We start from the raw sequence: 19785 nt of genomic DNA on the forward strand, positions 1-19785 counted from the left end.
TTACATTTAACTTATTATTAATATGAAAATTGTTGTTGAATATGAGGTTAACCTGGGCTTGGTGAGGAAATTTAGGCCTGTGTGTTTGCCATTGCGGATATGTCTGTGTAATTCATGTGTAAACAGTGACACTGTGTCCATCTAATCCTGATTTACACCATATTTTGTACATACCTTTTTTATGCAACGCAATAACTCCTCAGTAATCTGTTGGAAACTCTAGCCGCGGGACATTTTCCTGTTTCGTTATGGGTTTTACAGCATAATATTGCTCTGAAAAGTTGTAACAGTATCCAGGCCAGGACATCTGTGAGACTGGGCAGAACGTCAGGACGTTCCAGCAGTTTATCAACGCGATGTCCTTGTCCGCTGACTCAGAGTGTGACTGGAAGTCTTCTGGATCAGCACATGTCAGACAGCTGGAGTCGTCCAGAGGCCGGGTCTGAAAGGGCCTCTGTTCAGTAAAGGGTGAAGACTCACCAGTCACAGTGTTGTTTGGGACTGGATGCTCCAGCCCTGGGCTTTTGTGCCCTGTGTCAGAGGTGAGGTTGCTGAATAGAGACCCTGCTAGAGTGCTACCTCACAGGGGGCCGGTAGGCATAGGAGGCCGGGGAGTTTTGGGGGAAGGGTAGTTTTCTGCTTGACTTGTTGCAGTCAAGCAGAACAGGTTGCAGGAGTGAGGCTTTGTCTCTAAGGGTCATGGGCTCTGGAGTGGAGGAGGTAGGAGGAGGATTTCTGAACACTCAACAGTTGAACAGAAAAGGAACGATTGTTGCCTCTTGTGTGTTTTTGAGACAGAGAGAGAGAGAGCGAGAAAGAGAGAGAGAGAGAAACTTAAGTGGGTTTTCTATCCACCAAATTTTTGCAAAATAAAAAAATGTGCATATAAATACTAAATGAGTCTCCATCCACACTTTAGGACCACCCTGTTTCCATACCAGCATCACCAGAATTTCATATTTTAGTGCATGGGCAGATAATTGTACATATATACAGCATTGTGCAAAAGTAAATGTATTTTTACTTTCCTTTTAAAACATTAAGAACAATCTCTATATCACAGAAATGACACAGAAGCTCCAACAAATAAATATTAAATCAATCTTTTTGATGTAAAGTTGCTTTTGATATAAACTGCTGTAAAACAATTCTGATCAAAGCAAAAACAAACTCAGATCTGTCCATCTTCCATGTTTCAAAGTCACCCCCCATCACTTGAGGTTTACTCACAAAACTGAAGTGGATGGAAACACGGTTCATTTCACTTTTATATCTTTACATTTTGGATGGAAAGCCACCTTGTGACTGACTGAAAGCTCAAGTACAGCAAGACCAGAGAGTAAGAGAAGCTTGTGGACACCTGCTCTTCTTAAATTAAGAGCATTAATTGGTAATTAATATCTTCTACTCATCTGGAAAAACTTTACCCTAGGTCTCGTGAAATCTCTGTGAGGATTTGATAGTTGGGCCACAAACATCAGGGAGGGCAAACACAACTATTGTACAGTTAGTTCAGGATCGCAACCCCACTCCAAGTCTTCCCAGAGCTTTTGCCTGGTGCTACATCACTCCAAAGAGTGCAGTTCTACAGCTTCAGAGCCAAATCTGGAGATGCCTTATTACCCCTTAAGCTGATGCCTCTGTTTCAGCATGGTAGAAATGTAGGCTATGTAGGCCTTCTTCAAACAGTGTTACAAGAAATACAATCCAAAAGAGCCAAAGAGTACAGCGCCGGTAAAATCGTGGCCACAGTGAAAACACGTTAAATGCCCAGTGACTGTTTTCATAAACTAATTATAATAACTTGATTATTTCAATTCCCTTCTGCTTTTCAAAGACTTTGTAATGAATTTGCAATTACCAACTGCTCAACGTTCAATTACCGAGCGCAAATTGCAAATCTTTAGAAGCTATTACTTCTTTTGGACCGGGTCTTTCTGACTTCTGCTGTTTTCCAAAGTGATGATCCAATTATCCTTCAAGACGGGATTAGGCTTAATCCTTTCTGCTTATTAGCGATCACATAACCCCTTCAAAGTTGAAGAGCACCCTTCCCCAGAGGGCCTCCACTTTGCTGTCTCTTCTGATATCTTCCAGTGGAATATCCTCATCAGTGTATTAATGTCTGTAGATTTCTCATTACCAAAGTCAGAGATTTGTGAGCTCTAAGAGGCGGGAAGTTTAACACTAGCCTCCAACTGATGGAAGAATATGGCGAGTGTGGCTGACACCACTTAGGTCCCTTGAGGGATGGTTTATTATTGTGGTCAGATGTTTAAATCCCTGATAAGACTGGTATCCAAGGAAATGTGCGTATCAGAAAATGAATTCCTATATTGGAATATCCGTGGGTAATGGGAACTCGCTGTTCGTCCAAGAAACTGAACGCCATCACATCATATCAGGGGTAAAATTACACATATTCTTTCATTGCATCACTGTTTCAGACATATTTGCCAGGGTTTCATCACCCCAGCTGGAAAACACATTCTTCCACCGTTCAGCCTCGAGGCTGGGAGCTGTGAGTCGGTATGAATTCCCCAGGCACTGATCCTATCGGCCTGTCTCTCATCCAGGAATCACAAATGAACAAATTGGGAATGTCGTGGCTCTGAGGGAAAAGTTCTGTTAGTGCCGTGATAAGACAGAACGCTGACCCTGGCTTTATTGCCCATCTAGCTGCGGCACTAACATAGCCCCTGGCACTTTAGGAGTTTAATGAAGCTTGCTAAGCCACAGCTTAACCCAGCAAGGTGTTTTTGTTCCTAGATTATTCCAGAAATATGGTGGGTCAAAGTTATGGTATTTTGCTGTAAAATTACAGTGATGAGAAACATCCATTTTATACACATTATGTGCTTTCAGAAGCATCAGAAATGCATTTTAAAGTTATAATCATAAATATATGTATCTAAACTTCATATGAATACACTGACTTTTAGCAGTATTTTGTTACAAAGCTTTATTCATTTCAGCTTTAATTGGCCTAATTTGCAAAACAGCTCAGTTTTTTGTCCCTTTCCTTGACATGACATTTTAAATCAACACAAAGAATTACAGCTTCAGAAGCATTGTGATGCTTCACTGAGTTTTAATAGGCCTCTGTTGTTGGTACTATGGGCTCAGCATTGCAGAATGTGCACTATGTACATTTCTGAGCAGGGTAGGAAACACAACGCATCCCTCCCCCTCACACTTGATTTAAGGAAAGTGCTGTAAAAGTGAATTATGATCAATAGCTCTGGAGTGAAATATCTTACTAAAATCTTACCTAGTGTTGCTTTAATCATCTCAGGTTTGAGGGTCTGGTGGACCTGGAATTTCAACATCACTTAGTTATTTTGGCTCTAATTTTAGTGCTGTTGTCTTATCAAATTGTCTTGGTCATCCCCAGATGCCTGTTCTTGGTTTATACCATTAAATGTATAACATTTCACATTTTCCCAGCAATGTTTTCTTGGGTTAAGTCTAAGTACCACATGCAGAGAAGTGTAATTATTGTGAATGAAATGGTGTTTCCACCACCATACTTGTCTATCAGTATGATTTCCCTTTTTTTAATTTATGAGGTGAAGTATTTATTATATAGAAAGTTTACACTGTTTCAAATGGGTTCTGCATCTTCATGCTTTTTAAACTTAGGTCCATGCCTATCATTCTCTTCCATCATCTGAGGCATACTGTAATTAGTGTCCAATGAAAAATGATCATCTCCTTTTTAGTTTATTTCATTTGAACCCAGTACTTCTCATTCAAATTGTGGGAAAAATTTTATGATGAATGGACCAATAGAAATGCTTCGTAATTACTTGGAATTATATTATATATTTATATTCCTCTTTGCAGGTTAAAATATAATGTCCTAAAGTTGCTTAGATAAATAGGTCCCTCTGAACACACTAATTAACATCCCCATGTTCCAGGGTCCAACCCTGACCCTAAAAGCATCAAGGAATAATGATTCTTCTACTGACATAAGGAGTGTTATGGGATAGTGGACCAAACAGGCCTCTGGGCAGCTACAGAGTGTACAGTATCACACCCTTTGCTTTATGGTTATTATATTGTTTGTTTTACAGTCTTTGACTTTAAGCCCGCGAGCCTAGGTCTCATTTTGTGAGAGTTCTTGCTCTAATAGTTTTCCTGCTGAGGGAGAAATTGCTGATCTTTGGAGCTGACACTATCCAGGGATGTGTGTTGTTGTTTGTTTTTTTGTATCCGGGCTCTTGAGCTGCTATTGAAGCATGTTTTCTGGAGAGAAAAGCTCATTGAGGTGGAAAACAGACTCCCGGGAGCTCAGGGGAGAGCGACTACACCAGCTGTTCTCCTGGAGGGATCCCAGACAAGAGATAACAACTGTTTAGTGTGCATCCTCTGTAGCAGATGCAAGGGTTCTGTGTAAAAATGGAATTGGATTGTGAAATGCTAAGGAAAATAATAGACCCCCCTTAATTCTAAAATAATCAGACTTATTGAGTCTTAAAGGCGAAGCTTGAATAGCATTATTATGATTCAATTTGATTTTGTTTGTCTTACACACTATTCCCAGCCACTTAAATAAACAATCTTTCATACATTCTTGTTAATATAAATATTTAAAGACACTAAGTGGCATTATTTCTTTTTATTTACAAATATTTTAAAATGTATTTTGCTACTACAGAGATGTATCTGCATTCTCCTGGTGGTGTGGATTCATGGCTGTTTCTTCTCTTTAAATGACGCACGCATTAATAAATTTTGCCCCTGCTGGACTTGCATAAGTAAAGAAGTGGATATCATTTGCTTTACATGTTAAAGGTGCTCTGGAATTCAGCTACAGATGGCAGTTAAGATGTAAGCTGAGGTGCTGAGGATTTTCTTTAGAGAGTACATTATAGTCTGGGAAACACCGTATATTTTATTTTATACTGTGTTCTGCAATTAATGTAAGAAACATTTCAACATTTCAAACATATCAACCTCTCTCTCTCTCTCTCTCTCTCTCTCTCTCTCTCTCTCTCTCTCTCTCTCTCTCTGTGTGTGTGTAGGTGAATGGTAAAGACCTGTCCAAAGCGACCCATGAGCAGGCAGTGGAGGCGTTCCGTATGGCCAAAGAGCCCATCATGGTGCAAGTCTTACGCAGAGTTCCCAGACCCAAACCTGCAGCAGATGGAGACGCGCAGGTGGTGGACATCAGCACTCAGACAGACATCACCTTCCAGCACATCATGGCCCTCAGCAAACTGCCCACTGCTGACCCAACCACACTGGAGGAATACCTGCTTCCTGAGGAGTGAGTGATAGCTAAAACACCATCAGCACATGGGGCATAATTTTAACATTAAATATATCAAATACTACTTATTATGGCATTATTGTTATGACATTGTAAGATTGTTAAATGTGTTCATCTGCTTCAAGTGAATTTATCTTCTGAAAGTGCCTAGTGCATTCCAGATCATTGGAATATTTTAATTGGAATTTATTCACAGTCAAACATGAAACAAACAAAAACACCTACTAATACAATAACACATTCCACTAGATAATCACTCAGCAGTATTCAATAAATATTTAATAGCATACTTTTCTTATAACAGTCTAATAATGATGAGAAATAATAGATATAACGATAATATTTACCCGATCACACACAGTCGGGTAAATATTACAGTGTATCTAAGAATAAAGGAAGTCTCATGCTTCTTTTATACAGTTATTGGAAAAAGCTCCAGTTCTGACAGATTTAAGAGTTAAAGGGGCCATCACCAAACGGATGACTGCTGGGGTGGTCCGTTAGTTAAAGCTTAAATCTTAGTGACCTGAACCCATTTTTCATTTCAGAGGTTAATTGTATAAAGTGAGTTGTGAGGAAGAGAAGCACCTCCAGTCATCGTTAGTGTCTTCATTAGCCCTGGAGACACTGAGTGCCTTCTTTAATGAGACTCTACTTCTTCACCGTATTCCTTTAGAACGCTCTTGTTAACTCTTTTTCACATTTGCACTTTTCTCCAATCTGCAGTGCTTTAAAGATCTGTTCCTCACACAGATTAAAGTCAATACGGCTGTTCTTCCGCCGCTCAGACCTGATAACATTTTGATTTTGCAACTCAGCGAAATTACACACTCCTCTTGCGGTCCTGATTCATCGTTTACGCTGATATTTCCACCCGATTAACCCCTTTTTTGGTCGTGCTGCGGAACATTAATTCATTCATTGCTGGGGAATCAGCCGCTCAGGTGAGGTTTAATTAATCTGAGCTTTCATACAACCTCGTATTCCTGTAGAATTACATTATTTCAGCTTGAAATATTAGGCCACCCTTTGAGAAATGAGTTTCTGCTTCAGCATCAGGAAGGAACCGAGGCGGCATTTTGTCTCGGAATGAAAGACACAGCTTAATCAGAAACATTTGTAATGGCTTGTCATAAAAGAAATAGTTTAATCACAACAAAAGCCTTCTAATGCTCTGAATGATATTGGTAGCTGAACTTCTTTTTGTTCTGTGACTTTATGAGTGTAATATTGTTTTTACAGACACTCTCAAGGACACGAGTACTTTGACACTAATGATTTTCTCGAAGGCATGCATCAGGACATGGAAAGAGAGGAGCTTGAGTATGAGGTAAAAGACACATTTGAGACCTTTATATACTGTGTACTGTGACAGAGCCAAAACTATGGCTGCTCAACTGTTGCTTTAAAAGGAAAACACATACCACATTTCTTATTTAAAAACTTTGATAATAAGTGCGAAGCAAATGCATCATTTACCTGAAATAAATGCAACATTTAAGGTGGAACTGGATGTTTCAATCAGAAAGCTACCAAATATGAAGGTGACTTCAGCTTCATAACACAAAAGAGTAAAGTCATATGAGGCCCTAAAGTCCTGCAACACTCATCTGATATCACTGCAGACTGGCAGAGCTGCCTACAGAGCACCATTAATAGCCTGGAAATTATATACTGCTATATTTTTTATTTGTGTTTTGAGGATGTATCAGGCTCCTGAAAGGTCGTCCCATTTCATAGGGGATTATTTTAATCATTACATCTTATAACTTTATTTCATGGTGCAAGATGGCACTCAAAAACAAGGGGTGGGGATGGAAATAAGATATGGGATTGGGCCTAAGTATGTGAAACATCATTTAGCAAAGAACTGGCACATACAAAGGCTTTAAAATAAACATATGAAGAACAAGGCACAGCTGTGAGATATCAGGGAAACAAAAGAACAGACGAGGGGCCGAGACCAAACAAACATGTACATATAATTAAATGAGGAACCAAAACAGAGCACAAGGAACCTAGAACCTAGACTTCTGGAGACAAAAATGACACCATTTCACCAAAAAAAAGACTTATCTTTATTGATAAAATATATCCACCAAGCAATGACACAGCAAACCCTTAGAAACACAGCTCACCCTAGTAACCATCTGGAAAATGCATGAGCTGGAAAGTGTTAGCATTGTTTAATTAACAGACTAAAGTTGCTGCTGCTGTTTGAATGACATTTAAAAAAATACAACACTAGGTATAATTTTATATTTTTTCCCTCCTGAGCTCCCTCTACACTTGCAGAGTGTAATTCACTTTTACAGCACTGTCTTGAAATCAAAGGGGATGGGAGAGGGTGGTTTCCTACCCTCCACCAAAGATTTAATAGTGCAGTTTCTACAGTGCAGAGCCCAGAGAAGCAAAGACAGAGGTGCTATTTTCCCTATTATAGGTTGGTGAATTATCAGAATGATTTTGAATACTTTTAAGACAGAAATACTGTACTGCATGTGCATTGTTTTCCTGACTTAGGACACAAATGGGTCAATGTGCATTGATGATATCAAGAATATAATTATCTTCATTGAAGATATGCTCCTACTGCTCTGTCTCCACAGCCTTCTAAAAGGCCATAAAGCTGGAGTGTCTTTCTCCAATTCAATGAAGCTAAAAGGGTCCTCATTCTCCTGATGGATCTTTTCTATTGACAAAGTCCTGTTCATTTAAAAAAAACAACCTTTCAGCTCAGACAGAACCCTAAAGACCTGTCCCCTAGAGCAGATGCCGGACAGTGGCATCATTAATTTATCAGTGTTGTTGACTAATCCCTTTCCAAGCCAAGTGGATGGAGGATAATTAGATGGGTGGAAGAGTGATTGATCTGATAAAGAACATCAGCAGCGGTCAGATGTGGTTTTAATGAGAGTGTTGGAAGGAGATGCCACAAAATAAAGGTCAGTGGGTCAGTGGGTGTATTAATAAAGGAGTGAGGTCGTCCGTTTGGAACAGATGCTCAGCACACAGCTCTTTCCTTTGCCCCAGGAGCTGCCAAAGGAGCCACAGACAGAGATCAATGAGAGGAACGGGGCCAAAACAAAGCCAGCCCCACTCATTGCCAAATAAAAGGCTCATTGCCTTGTTTAGACTGATTAATAACCTCCACTCTTGCCCTCTAGTGCCCTGTTGGGAGGGGGGAATAGAGGCCGGGAATATTTGTGTTGAAGAAAGCCATAATCGTCCAAGTATTCTTCCATTCTTTCAACACTGCGATGGCGTGTCCACACACGTGTCTTAATCATGTTACTCAACAAGCTAACTAGCTTTAGCAAGAATGTAAAGAAAAGGATCAAGGTTCTTTTCTGTTTTGTCCTTGTGAAGTGAATCAAAAATTGTGCAGGAAATCCAGCGTGGTCAATTACGGATTACAGAAGCTTGTTTACGTATTATATCTGGCTGACCGCACACAGAGAAAAGGCATGAGTGTGTTTCATAAGCGGCCTTTTGTGCATTTATAGCAGACGTCCAGACGCAGACAACAGGAGGGCTACACCCTTGAATAAAAACTAATGCCGGCCTTACACCAAGTTACTTTTCAAATGATTCTTGAGTCTTGCTGGACCCTGTAAGATTCTGAGTCTTTGCAAAATCATAGTTTTTTTCCTTGACTGCAAATACAGTCTTTACTGTTCTAAAAAAACCTTTAAACTATATGTCGGAACAGTTCTGTGAGGTTTTGATCTTGTGGGGCTTTATAACCCTAAGCATAGTGGCCTTAAGCTCATATGCAGTTTTTCCAGAGTGTCCCATTTAATTTAATTCATTATAAAGCCTGGATACAACATGTGTGACACCAGAGATTTATTCTCAGCTCACAATCACCTCAGGGTTTACTCCCTCAGCTCTCACAGGAAAAGAAATTTGTATCTGTATGGTGTAGATTACAGGTGTGTGGTACAGATCACAGCTGCTGACAGGTGATGAATGAGATCCAGCAATGGTGCAGTCCACATGCTCTGATACACTGCTCCATATACATCCAACAGAAAGCCTGAGTAGAGAAAGTGGGATTGGAAGGTGACTTGCAATATATTAGAACATATTAGTTCAAATTTGGACCAAACTACTTTCAACACAAGTTATAATTTTGGTTCCAAGAATAGCTCAATTCACCAAAGCCTCTACCAACTGTCTCTTCTTTTACTGTGTATGGACACGGCTTACATCACACTGTACAGATATAATGAACAAGAAAATGCATACTGCAATCTGCATCATTGTTGTACAACCACACAAACTCAAAAAGCATAGAGATTCATTTAGCACAAAGGCAGTGACCTAAGTGGGATTTGGTGAATCTGGAAACACTTTTGTCACTACTGGGTGTGGGGTGTGGTTATATGGAGGGATGGACATGGGGTGAGTGTGATTTCATATGCACAGGCACATCAATTTGGGGATCTAAAGCTTACAAATCTACACACCGGGAAAGACCACACAGTCAGTTTCCTGTGGGCTGCCTAATCAGAAAAGTGAGATAAAATTAGTCATTCCGGCTTAACTCAGCTTCTGATGTCAAGTACAGAGACTTTAGGACTGCCCCACCCCCTCTTCTGAGACTCTCCAATCACAGCATTGCTACGTTTACGTGAGAGACAAAGACAAAGTTAAACCATGTGAAATGGTCACAGTGTTAAAAAGAGCTTATTTTAAAGCCTCTGTGTTCCTTGTGTGGCCTGCTGCTAACTTGGGTGTGAGCTGTGTGTGGCTCATAATCATTTAAAGCAACACTGTATTTGTGTGTGCCTGCCCCTGTTGGAGAAACACCTGTATTTTACTGTTTGGTACAGGAGGTGGATTTGTACAGAACAAATATTCAGGACAAGCTGGGCCTGACGGTCTGCTACAGGACTGATGATGAGGATGAGACCGGGATCTACGTCAGTGAGGTAGGCCCTGCGCTTACTCTCTCTCTCCTCTCTCTCTCTGTCTCTCCCTCTCTTTCTCGCCCTATAACACTCCATCTCTGTGTCTTATCTGTCTGCTAAATCTCCAATATTGTATTTGGAGACGGACATTGGGGGAAATAATGGATGCTATTTGTATAGTACCCCATTCGTTATTTCATTATCACCGTAACAGCAGACATCTTTTTGAATTAGAGATGGAAAATGTACCGACAAGACATTTGTTTGTGTCATATTATGGTCTGGATGTTTAAGATTAGGATCATTACATTTGGAAATGTCTTCAGCATGTCTGCAAAGTGCTTACATGGGGAGCGAGTAATTAGTTTCATGTGGTATCTGATCAAAAGGGAAATACAAAGAGGAATCAAGATCAAAAAGCTGATTATATCCTTCCTCTTTATATAATTTTATATAATGGCTTTGGAGTGATATATTTCTTTCTCTTTGACAGATTGATCCAAACAGCATCGCAGCAAGAGATGGGCGAATCAGGGAGGGGGACAGAATCATTCAGGTTTGTACAAGAGATTCGTACTGGAGCCATCTGCTTCAGTCAAATCTGATCAATTCAGAGTATGCAAATGTGTTGATCTTTTTTATGAAGTGTTTCTCTACAACTAAACGGTAAATGTGAGCCTGATATTAAAACAAACAATAATCCTGGGTTTTCAGTTAAACAATCAAAATGATGATCAGTTTCATCAATAATATAAACAATAAGCAGTCATTGTGCTAAAGTATTTGGATTAACTGAATTAGTTATTTTTACTCTAATATACACACATTAAACTCTATTAGGACTTTGGGTTTAAACTGATGCAGGTCATTACCACAAACCAGTCATCAGTGTTAAAACACCAACATCCATCCATCCATTATCTGTAACCCTTATCCAGTTCAGGGTCACGGTGGGTCCAGAGCCTACCTGGAATCATTGGGCGCAAGGCAGGAACACACCCTGGAGGGGGCGCCAGTCCTTCACAGGGCAACACACACTCACACATTCACTCACACCTACGGACACTTTTGAGTCGCCAATCCACCTACCAACATGTGTTTTTGGACTGTGGGAGGATACCGGAGCACCCAGAGGAAACGCACGCAGACACAGGGAGAACACACCACACTCCTCACAGACAGTCACCCGGAGGAAACCTACGCAGACACAGGGAGAACACACCACACTCCTCACAGACAGTCACCCGGAGGAAACCTACGCAGACACAGGGAGAACACACCACACTCCTCACAGACAGTCAGCCGGAGGAAACCCACGCCACACTCCTCACAGACATCACAGACACAGTCACCTGGAGCAGGAATCGAACCCACAACCTCCAGGTCCCTGGAGCTATGTGACTGCAACACTACCTGCTGCACCACTGTGCCATTTTTGCAGCATTTATATACTTTTTTATTGACATTATTTCCTTTTTTTTGTCATTTAAACACTATGAAATATATTTTTGCAGGGACAGAATACACTCTGTTCAGGAGAGTAGACTATTTGTCTCCTTGACTGACCAGACTCTTCTGGGACAAAGTTAATGATAAACTCTCACAAGAACACTCTAAAGGATATGATTGCTACTAAAATGTGTCTTTAAACACCTACATCTGCATTTTGGCATGAGAGCTGTTTAACCCTTGTAAAGTAAATAAAATAAAAAAGAAAAATGTCTGGAAACACGTAATGCATCTTCTCTTTGACACCTGTTGTCATGCGGATGGACGGGCTGTTCATTTGAAATCTGTCTCTCCGCCCTCTGTTCAGATTAACGGGATTGAGATACTTAACCGAGAGGAAGCGGTGGCTCTTCTGACAAGTGAAGAGAACAAGAATGTCTGTCTGTTAGTGGCTCGTCCGGAGATACAGGTAACACACCACACACAAACACACACACACACACACACACACACACAAATCACAAAGCCATGAGAACCATAGGAGGTGGTTTTTATTTACTGTTAGAATTAAGGGTACCACTTAAAAGACTAAAAAGACACATAAGACTACACTAATAAAGATTTATAAATGGTTTAAAAGTTATTAATTAATGGTTATGTTGTTAATTCATTAATAAATCATTTAAATCAGTTATAACACATAGATAGAAAGGGCAACAGTGACCTGTTGTTTGCCAAATAGTGAATCCACATCCATCTACGGTTAAACTTCAGATTTTGCTGCATACTGACCATACTTTGTCTTCTCCATCAGTCGACATTAAGCCTGTTGACTTCATCACATATTTGTTAATAGGTTTAAACATTTAATGAATTAACCACCAACAGAGTGTCTTTTAATACATCAGTGATAATTGATGTAATTGATATTAACATATGAAATTATTTAATTCACATCCTCGAAGTTGCAGCTTATTCTTTATCTTGACACTTTCAGTATTAGACCAAAGAGAGGTCACTGTCACACTTCCTATCTCTGTTACAAATGATTATTAATGACTTTTAAGGTGTTAACAACTTAAAAAATAACCATGTAATAAACCGTTTTGTAACCTTTTAATATTTGTTAGACCCTTTTATCCTCAACATTTTAATAAATAAAATGTATGACAATGATACAGTGTTCCTACCTAAGTAAGGAATTGAACCATACTGTCAGGACATAACAGAAAGCTGACAGTCGCGGAACACAGTTAACAGTCTGTTTAATGTCGTTATCCAAAAGAGTAATCACAAAGCAGGCAAAGTTCAAAAACAGGAGCAAACAGTACCTCGGAGGATGGACAAAAATCGTAGTCAAAAACAGGCAGAGTTCAAAAACCAGAGAATGCAGACAATACCAATAGGGACAAGACAGGAGACGTAAATCGGGTACACAGGCAGGAAGTAGGCAACAGGAGACCGTCAGACAAAGTACCAGGAAACGCGTTGTATGCATGGGAGAACCAAAACAATACTCGGCAGGGAACAGTTCTCAGAGTGAGGTATATATAGGGAGACAGACAGGTGTGAGTAATTAGAACTCTGGTGAGGGAGACCGGTAGGTAGTCATGTGACTGGCAGGTGCATTCTGGGAATTTGAGTCCTGAGACATAGGCGTGACAGTACCCCCCCCCGAAGACACCGGAGGAGGCCTGGAACGAGGACGACCACGACGACGACCACCCAGCGGAACAGATTCACCGGAACTATGGACTTCTGCACATGCGGAGGACTGAGATTGACATGGGCCTCTGGATCGAGACCTAGGAAGGGACGGAGCGGGATTAGATACCGATCCTCTCGGGCGACCTCTGGGACGGGGAGCCGGCTTCTCAGGATGACGAGAGTGAAACGCCAACACGAGACCCGGATCATAGATGTCCTTTGCTGGTACCCATGAACGCTCCTCAGGACCGTACCCTTCCCAATCAATAAGATATTGGAGAGTTCCTCCACGTCTTCGAGAATCCAGTACCTCTCGCACAGCGTATGTGGAAGAGTCCCCAACGTCCAATGCCGGGGGCGGAACGTCGTCGGGCTGCAACTCATTCAAAGGACCAGAGATCACAGGCTTGAGGAGAGACACATGAAAGGAGTTAGCAATCCGGTATTGTGCAGGTAATTCTAACTTGTAAGTAACATCATTAATTTTATCTGAAATACGAAAAGGACCAATATACTTAGGAAGGAGCTTCCTGCACCTCCCCTCAAACCTGATATCCTTTGTAGCCAACCATACTCTTTCTCCAATCTGGAATAACGGGGAATTTGATCTGTGTCTGTCAGCTTGTTCCTTATACCGGGAAAGGACCTCCGTGATGTGAAGATTAGTTTTCTCCCACACCTCCTCACTGCGTTTCATCCACTCGTCGACTGATGGAATTCCAGATGTAGCTGCAGTCCAGGGTGCCAACGGAGGTTGATAACCTAATATACACTGAAACGGGGTGAGACCAGTAGTCGAGTTGACCAAGGAGTTTTGGGCTATCTCTGCCCATACCAAGTACTGGGACCAGTCTTGTGGATTCTCATGACAATAAATTCGTAAAAACTTTCCCAGCTCCTGATTAACCCGTTCACACTGGCCATTACTCTGGGGATGATATCCAGAGGTAAGGCTAACATTTACCCCTAAATGTTCAAAGAAAGCTTTCCATACATGTGACGTAAACTGAGGACCTCTATCTGATAAAATGTCTTCAGGGATTCCATAATGACGGAATATATGTATATATAAAGCTTTAGCAGTATCTAGGGCCGTGGGTAATGAAGGTACTGGGATGAATTTAACTCCTCTAGAGAACCGATCAATGACTGTAAGAACTGTAGTAAATCCCTCCGACAGAGGTAGGTCAGTGACAAAATCCAGCGCCAAATGCGACCAGGGACGTTCTGGAACGGGTAGAGGCATAAGTTTACCTGCCGGAAGGGTTTTTGGTGTTTTTGCCTGAGCACAAACTGAACAAGATGATACAAATTCATGTACATCCGCTCTTACTGAACCCCACCAATAACGTGCTAGAATAAGCTGTGTAGTACGTCTCTCTCCGGGATGACCAGATGTCAGAGACGAATGAGCCCAGGTAATCAGCCTATTACGGAATTCTGGCGGTACATAAGTTTTGCCTTCCGGGCAAGATTCAGAAACTCCTTTTGACCGATTTTCTTGTGCAATCAGTTCATCTAACTCCCATCTGATAGCTGCCACAGAAACGGAGGAAGGTAGTATAAACTTATTTGATACTTCACCTTTCTCCTCTGACTCATTCTGATTAAAACGAGAGAGTGCATCTGCTTTAAGGTTACGATTACCAGGCTGAAACGTGATGGTAAACCGGAACCGGGAGAAAAACAGCGACCACCTAGCTTGTCGAGAGTTCATACGTTTTGCAGAACGAATATATTCAAGATTCTTATGGTCAGTTAAGACTGTGAAAGGATGTAGAGAACCTTCTAGCCAGTGTCTCCATTCTTCTAAAGCCAACTTTACCGCTAAAAGTTCTCTATCCCCGATACCATAATTTCGTTCAGCAGGTGATAATTTATGCGAAAAAAAGGCAATGGGGTGTAACTTAGGAAGTTCTCCACTGCGTTGAGATAGTACCGCCCCTACACCCGTCTCTGAAGCGTCTACCTCCACCACAAAGGGGAGTTCAGGGTTAGGATGTTTTAATATGGGAGCGGTAGTGAAGGCTGTCTTAAGACGTTCAAAAGCACTTTGGGCCTGAGCAGACCAACACAAACGATGAGGACTACCCTTTAGTAAAGCAGTAAGTGGGGCTGCAATAGAACTAAAATTTCTAATAAACCGTCTATAGAAATTCGCAAACCCTAAAAAGCGTTGAAGCTCTTTCACGTTAGTTGGGACTGGCCAGTTTACGACCGACTCGACCTTCTGGTCGTCCATGACTATACCAGACACACTGATAACATATCCCAAGAATGAAATGGTTTGTTGATGGAATTCACATTTCTCTCCTTTGACAAAAAGGTTATTCTCCTTTAACCGTTGAAGCACTTGACTGACCTGTTTTACATGAGTTTTCACATCTGGAGAGTATATCAAAATGTCATCAATGTATGCAATTACAAATTTTCCCAACATGTCCCTAAAAATGTCATTAATAAACTCCTGGAACACAGATGGAGCGTTTGCCAACCCATAGCTCATTACCAAATACTCATAATGTCCCTTGGTGGTACTAAAAGCAGTTTTCCACTCGTCACCCTCCTTAATTCGCACTAGATTATATGCACTACGAAGGTCCAACTTAGAGAAGATGGTAGCACCTCTAAGTTGCTCTAATGCGACTGGAATAAGGGGTAGAGGATATACAAATTTCTTGGTGATATCATTCAGAGCACGATAGTCTATACATGGTCTTAATCCACCGTCCTTTTTTTTGACAAAGAAAAAACCCGAAGATATTGGAGACTTTGATGGACGTATAAACCCCTGTGTTAAAGCTTCTTTGACGTATTCCTCCATGACTCTTTCTTCTTCTAAATTCAAAGGATAAATACGTGATTTAGGTAAGGTAGCACCCTCAACAAGTTCTATCGCACAGTCATATGGCCTATGCGGGGGTAGTTTAGTAGCTTTTGTTTTACTGAAAACTTCTAAATATTGGGAATAAACGGGAGGAATTTCTACTGACATGGTTGAATCTGGACTCTCCACTGAAGTGGAATGGATAGAAATGTTTTTAAGGGCTAAACAGTTTGTGTGGCATAAGGATGACCAGGATGTGATTTCGCGTTGGCTCCATGAGATAGCTGGGTTATGAATCTCTAACCACGGTAGTCCTAAGATGATCTGAAAATCCGCCTTGGGTAATACCAGGAACGAAAGCCACTCGTGATGCAAGAAACTTGTCTGGAACCAAACAGGAACTGTCTCTTGTGAGATGAAATCTCCTCCCACGGGAAGGCCATCAAAAGCTCGGACTTGGATCCGTTTGCACAACTGTTTAGTCTTAATTCCCAGCCGGGTAACGAGGGATTGTTGAATGAAGTTTCCTTCAGCTCCAGAATCTATTAGCGCTGAAACGACAAAAGAAGTTCCTTGGCAGTACACTTTGACAGGTATGAGAAAAGATTTTGATATTAACCCTTTTGTGGGTACACTCACCAAGTTAGCACGAAAATTCCTCTCCAGGTTTTGAGTCCGGACTTGTGGAGGTAGGCGTGTACAATCACGACGAATATGATCGGATCCTCCACAGTATAAGCATAGTCCACCGTGGAGACGACGAAGGCGTTCTTCATGAGAAAGTCGCATATTATCACATTGCATAGGATCCGAGGGAGGATTAGGACAGGGAGCTTGACCTTGTACCGGGCGAAATAGAAAACCAGGAGCGGATTGACGCTTGACAACTTCTTGTCTCTTACACGGTGGTCGAGGACGTTTTTGTAGGAGTTGGTCCAGGCGGATGGATAAAGAAATTAACTGATCTAAAGTCAATCCGTCATCTCGACAAGCCAGTTCCGTGAGTATTTCTGGATTTAGACCATTACGAAAAACATTAATGAGCGCAGGTTCATTCCAGCCACTACCAGCAGCAATAGTCCGAAACTCTAACGCATAATCGGCAGCAGTTCGGGCTCCTTGCTTAAGAGTGAGAAGGATCTCACCACAAGAACGTCCCTCATTAGCATGGTCAAACACTTCCCGGAAAGTATTGACAAATTCGGGATAAGTGTTACTGACTATACTGTTCCAAATAGCGGTGGCCCACTCAAGAGCTTTACCAGACAGACGGGAGACCAAAAAGGCGATTTTTGCCTGGTCATTACTGGGAGGAGAATTCTCAAAAAATATAGAACATTGCAATAAAAAACCGCTACATTTGGCCGGATCGCCTTCAAACATCTCCGGTTTACTGACAGGATAACGAGAATTCAGACTGACAGACGCTACAGGAGGACTGGGATTAGGGCTAGGAGCAGGAATACGCGCTACAAGGGCGTTAACCCTCTCCAACACTTGTTTCAACTGGAGCTGTTGACTCTGTTGTTGTTGAGCGAGAGATTCAACAGATTGAGTCACGCTAGTCAACATTTGCTGGTGTTGACCTAGCATCTGGCCCTGACTAGTTATAGCCGTTCTGACGGCATCTGTGTCCGCTGTCTGCATGTTGGCCGAGTATTCTGTCAGGACATAACAGAAAGCTGACAGTCGCGGAACACAGTTAACAGTCTGTTTAATGTCGTTATCCAAAAGAGTAATCACAAAGCAGGCAAAGTTCAAAAACAGGAGCAAACAGTACCTCGGAGGATGGACAAAAATCGTAGTCAAAAACAGGCAGAGTTCAAAAACCAGAGAATGCAGACAATACCAATAGGGACAAGACAGGAGACGTAAATCGGGTACACAGGCAGGAAGTAGGCAACAGGAGACCGTCAGACAAAGTACCAGGAAACGCGTTGTATGCATGGGAGAACCAAAACAATACTCGGCAGGGAACAGTTCTCAGAGTGAGGTATATATAGGGAGACAGACAGGTGTGAGTAATTAGAACTCTGGTGAGGGAGACCGGTAGGTAGTCATGTGACTGGCAGGTGCATTCTGGGAATTTGAGTCCTGAGACATAGGCGTGACACATACACAAATAAAATGAAGCGGCTACTTCTGGTAAAGATGCAGCACTGCTTTCACACTGTAAATACTGGCACATTTCATTTGAACCAAAATAGCACTCATATAAATACACGTCTTGGCCCATGTCAGATATGGCTGTGCTGGTCCTGGCAAACTGAGTTTGAGCCAAAAATTGCCAATTATAATTTTGAGGATGTAGGCTAGACCTGGGCCAGAATATATTTCTTATTGTCAGGGTAGTCTGCCATGACATGGCACACAAAATCTAAAACAATGTCACTTGAATAAAAAAAACAATGTTTTTCAATTATTGCCCAATTATATATTAATTAAAACGGTATTTAGTAAAATCACTGAACTGCCTTACAAGATATCTTGGAATGTCAGGATTGTAGGAAGAAAATGCCAACCTGTCCCAATTGTTTCTTGCTGCAGCTTGATGAAGGATGGATGGACGATGACAGAAATGATTTCCTGGATGACCTGCACATGGACATGCTGGAGGAGCAGCATCACCAGGCTATGCAGTTCACCGCCAGCATGCTGGAACAGGTGAGCGTCATCAGTCATAAAACATCCATCCATCACAGAGTCAGCCAGAGTGTCAGTCAGTCATATCAGGATATGTCCCTGTTGCTCACCTCCTTACTAGATTAGACACTCAAGCCTTGGCTTTATGTTTTCTGAATATAGCCTACATATTTCTACCTGATGAAATCAGCTGAATCCTATCTCTACACTAAAAAATGGGTAGTGAAATCATCTTCTGTCTAATCAACCTACTTAACATTTCCTTGATTATATTTTTGCATGAATATTGCAAGCTTATTCAACCTGTTTTTGGACTTTTTGTGTGCTTTTTGTGTGCTTTAAGTATCTGAGAGATCCCAATATGTGCTACTCTTTTAGGCTCCTTAGTGCCTGAGTAGTTTAATCATTAGCCCTGTCATCAAAAGATTCCCAGTGATGCCTCAGCCGTCCAAGGCTGGGAGTTCTAAGACAGCACAATTGCCCTCTCCCTCCCCTTATCACACAGCATGGTGGTTGGCATCCTCCAACATGTGGGGCTGTCTACCCAGACAGCAATTAAATTTTGGACCGAATATGGCACATCTGCAGTTCTCTTGTGGCCCAAATTTAGCCTTGAATAATAGTGTTGCTTCCGGGTGACTCTGCCTGCCTCAACTAAGCCATAGCTCCACATTACAGGTGTGTTTTGGATCAAACCTGGTCCAAATCGATATTTCTCCAACGTCTGGCCCACACTTGCGGTACATGCTTATCCTCACACAACTACTGGGAATTACGCATATGGGGTTGAATTGGAGATGATTTGATTGGGTGAAAATTCTCCAGTCACTACAGAGTGCACGGAGTCATTGTAACAGCACTTAGTTTTCTGAGAGTGTAGACTAGGGAAACCTATAATAATAATGCCCAAGAAACTATATAGCACTGTGTAATGTGTAGCGACTACAGGGGGATGGTTAGTTTTT

At 41.5% G+C, this 19785-nt stretch overlaps 1 protein-coding gene across 1 annotated transcript in view; it reads left to right on the forward strand.

Moving 5' to 3' along the window:
- The window catches only part of pdzrn3b (PDZ domain containing RING finger 3b), a 137513-nt gene that overhangs the window by 115224 nt on the left and 2504 nt on the right, over window positions 1-19785 (forward strand). Inside the window, exons 4-9 of the mRNA XM_066664232.1 lie at window positions 5031-5275; window positions 6521-6608; window positions 10117-10215; window positions 10688-10750; window positions 12011-12112; window positions 18725-18841. Coding sequence (XP_066520329.1) covers window positions 5031-5275; window positions 6521-6608; window positions 10117-10215; window positions 10688-10750; window positions 12011-12112; window positions 18725-18841 — 714 coding nt within the window. The remainder of the gene's footprint in view (window positions 1-5030; window positions 5276-6520; window positions 6609-10116; window positions 10216-10687; window positions 10751-12010; window positions 12113-18724; window positions 18842-19785) is intronic.

The sequence above is a fragment of the Hoplias malabaricus genome, chromosome 3 (genome assembly GCF_029633855.1).
Source record: "Hoplias malabaricus isolate fHopMal1 chromosome 3, fHopMal1.hap1, whole genome shotgun sequence".
Taxonomy (NCBI): Eukaryota; Metazoa; Chordata; class Actinopteri; order Characiformes; family Erythrinidae; genus Hoplias; species Hoplias malabaricus.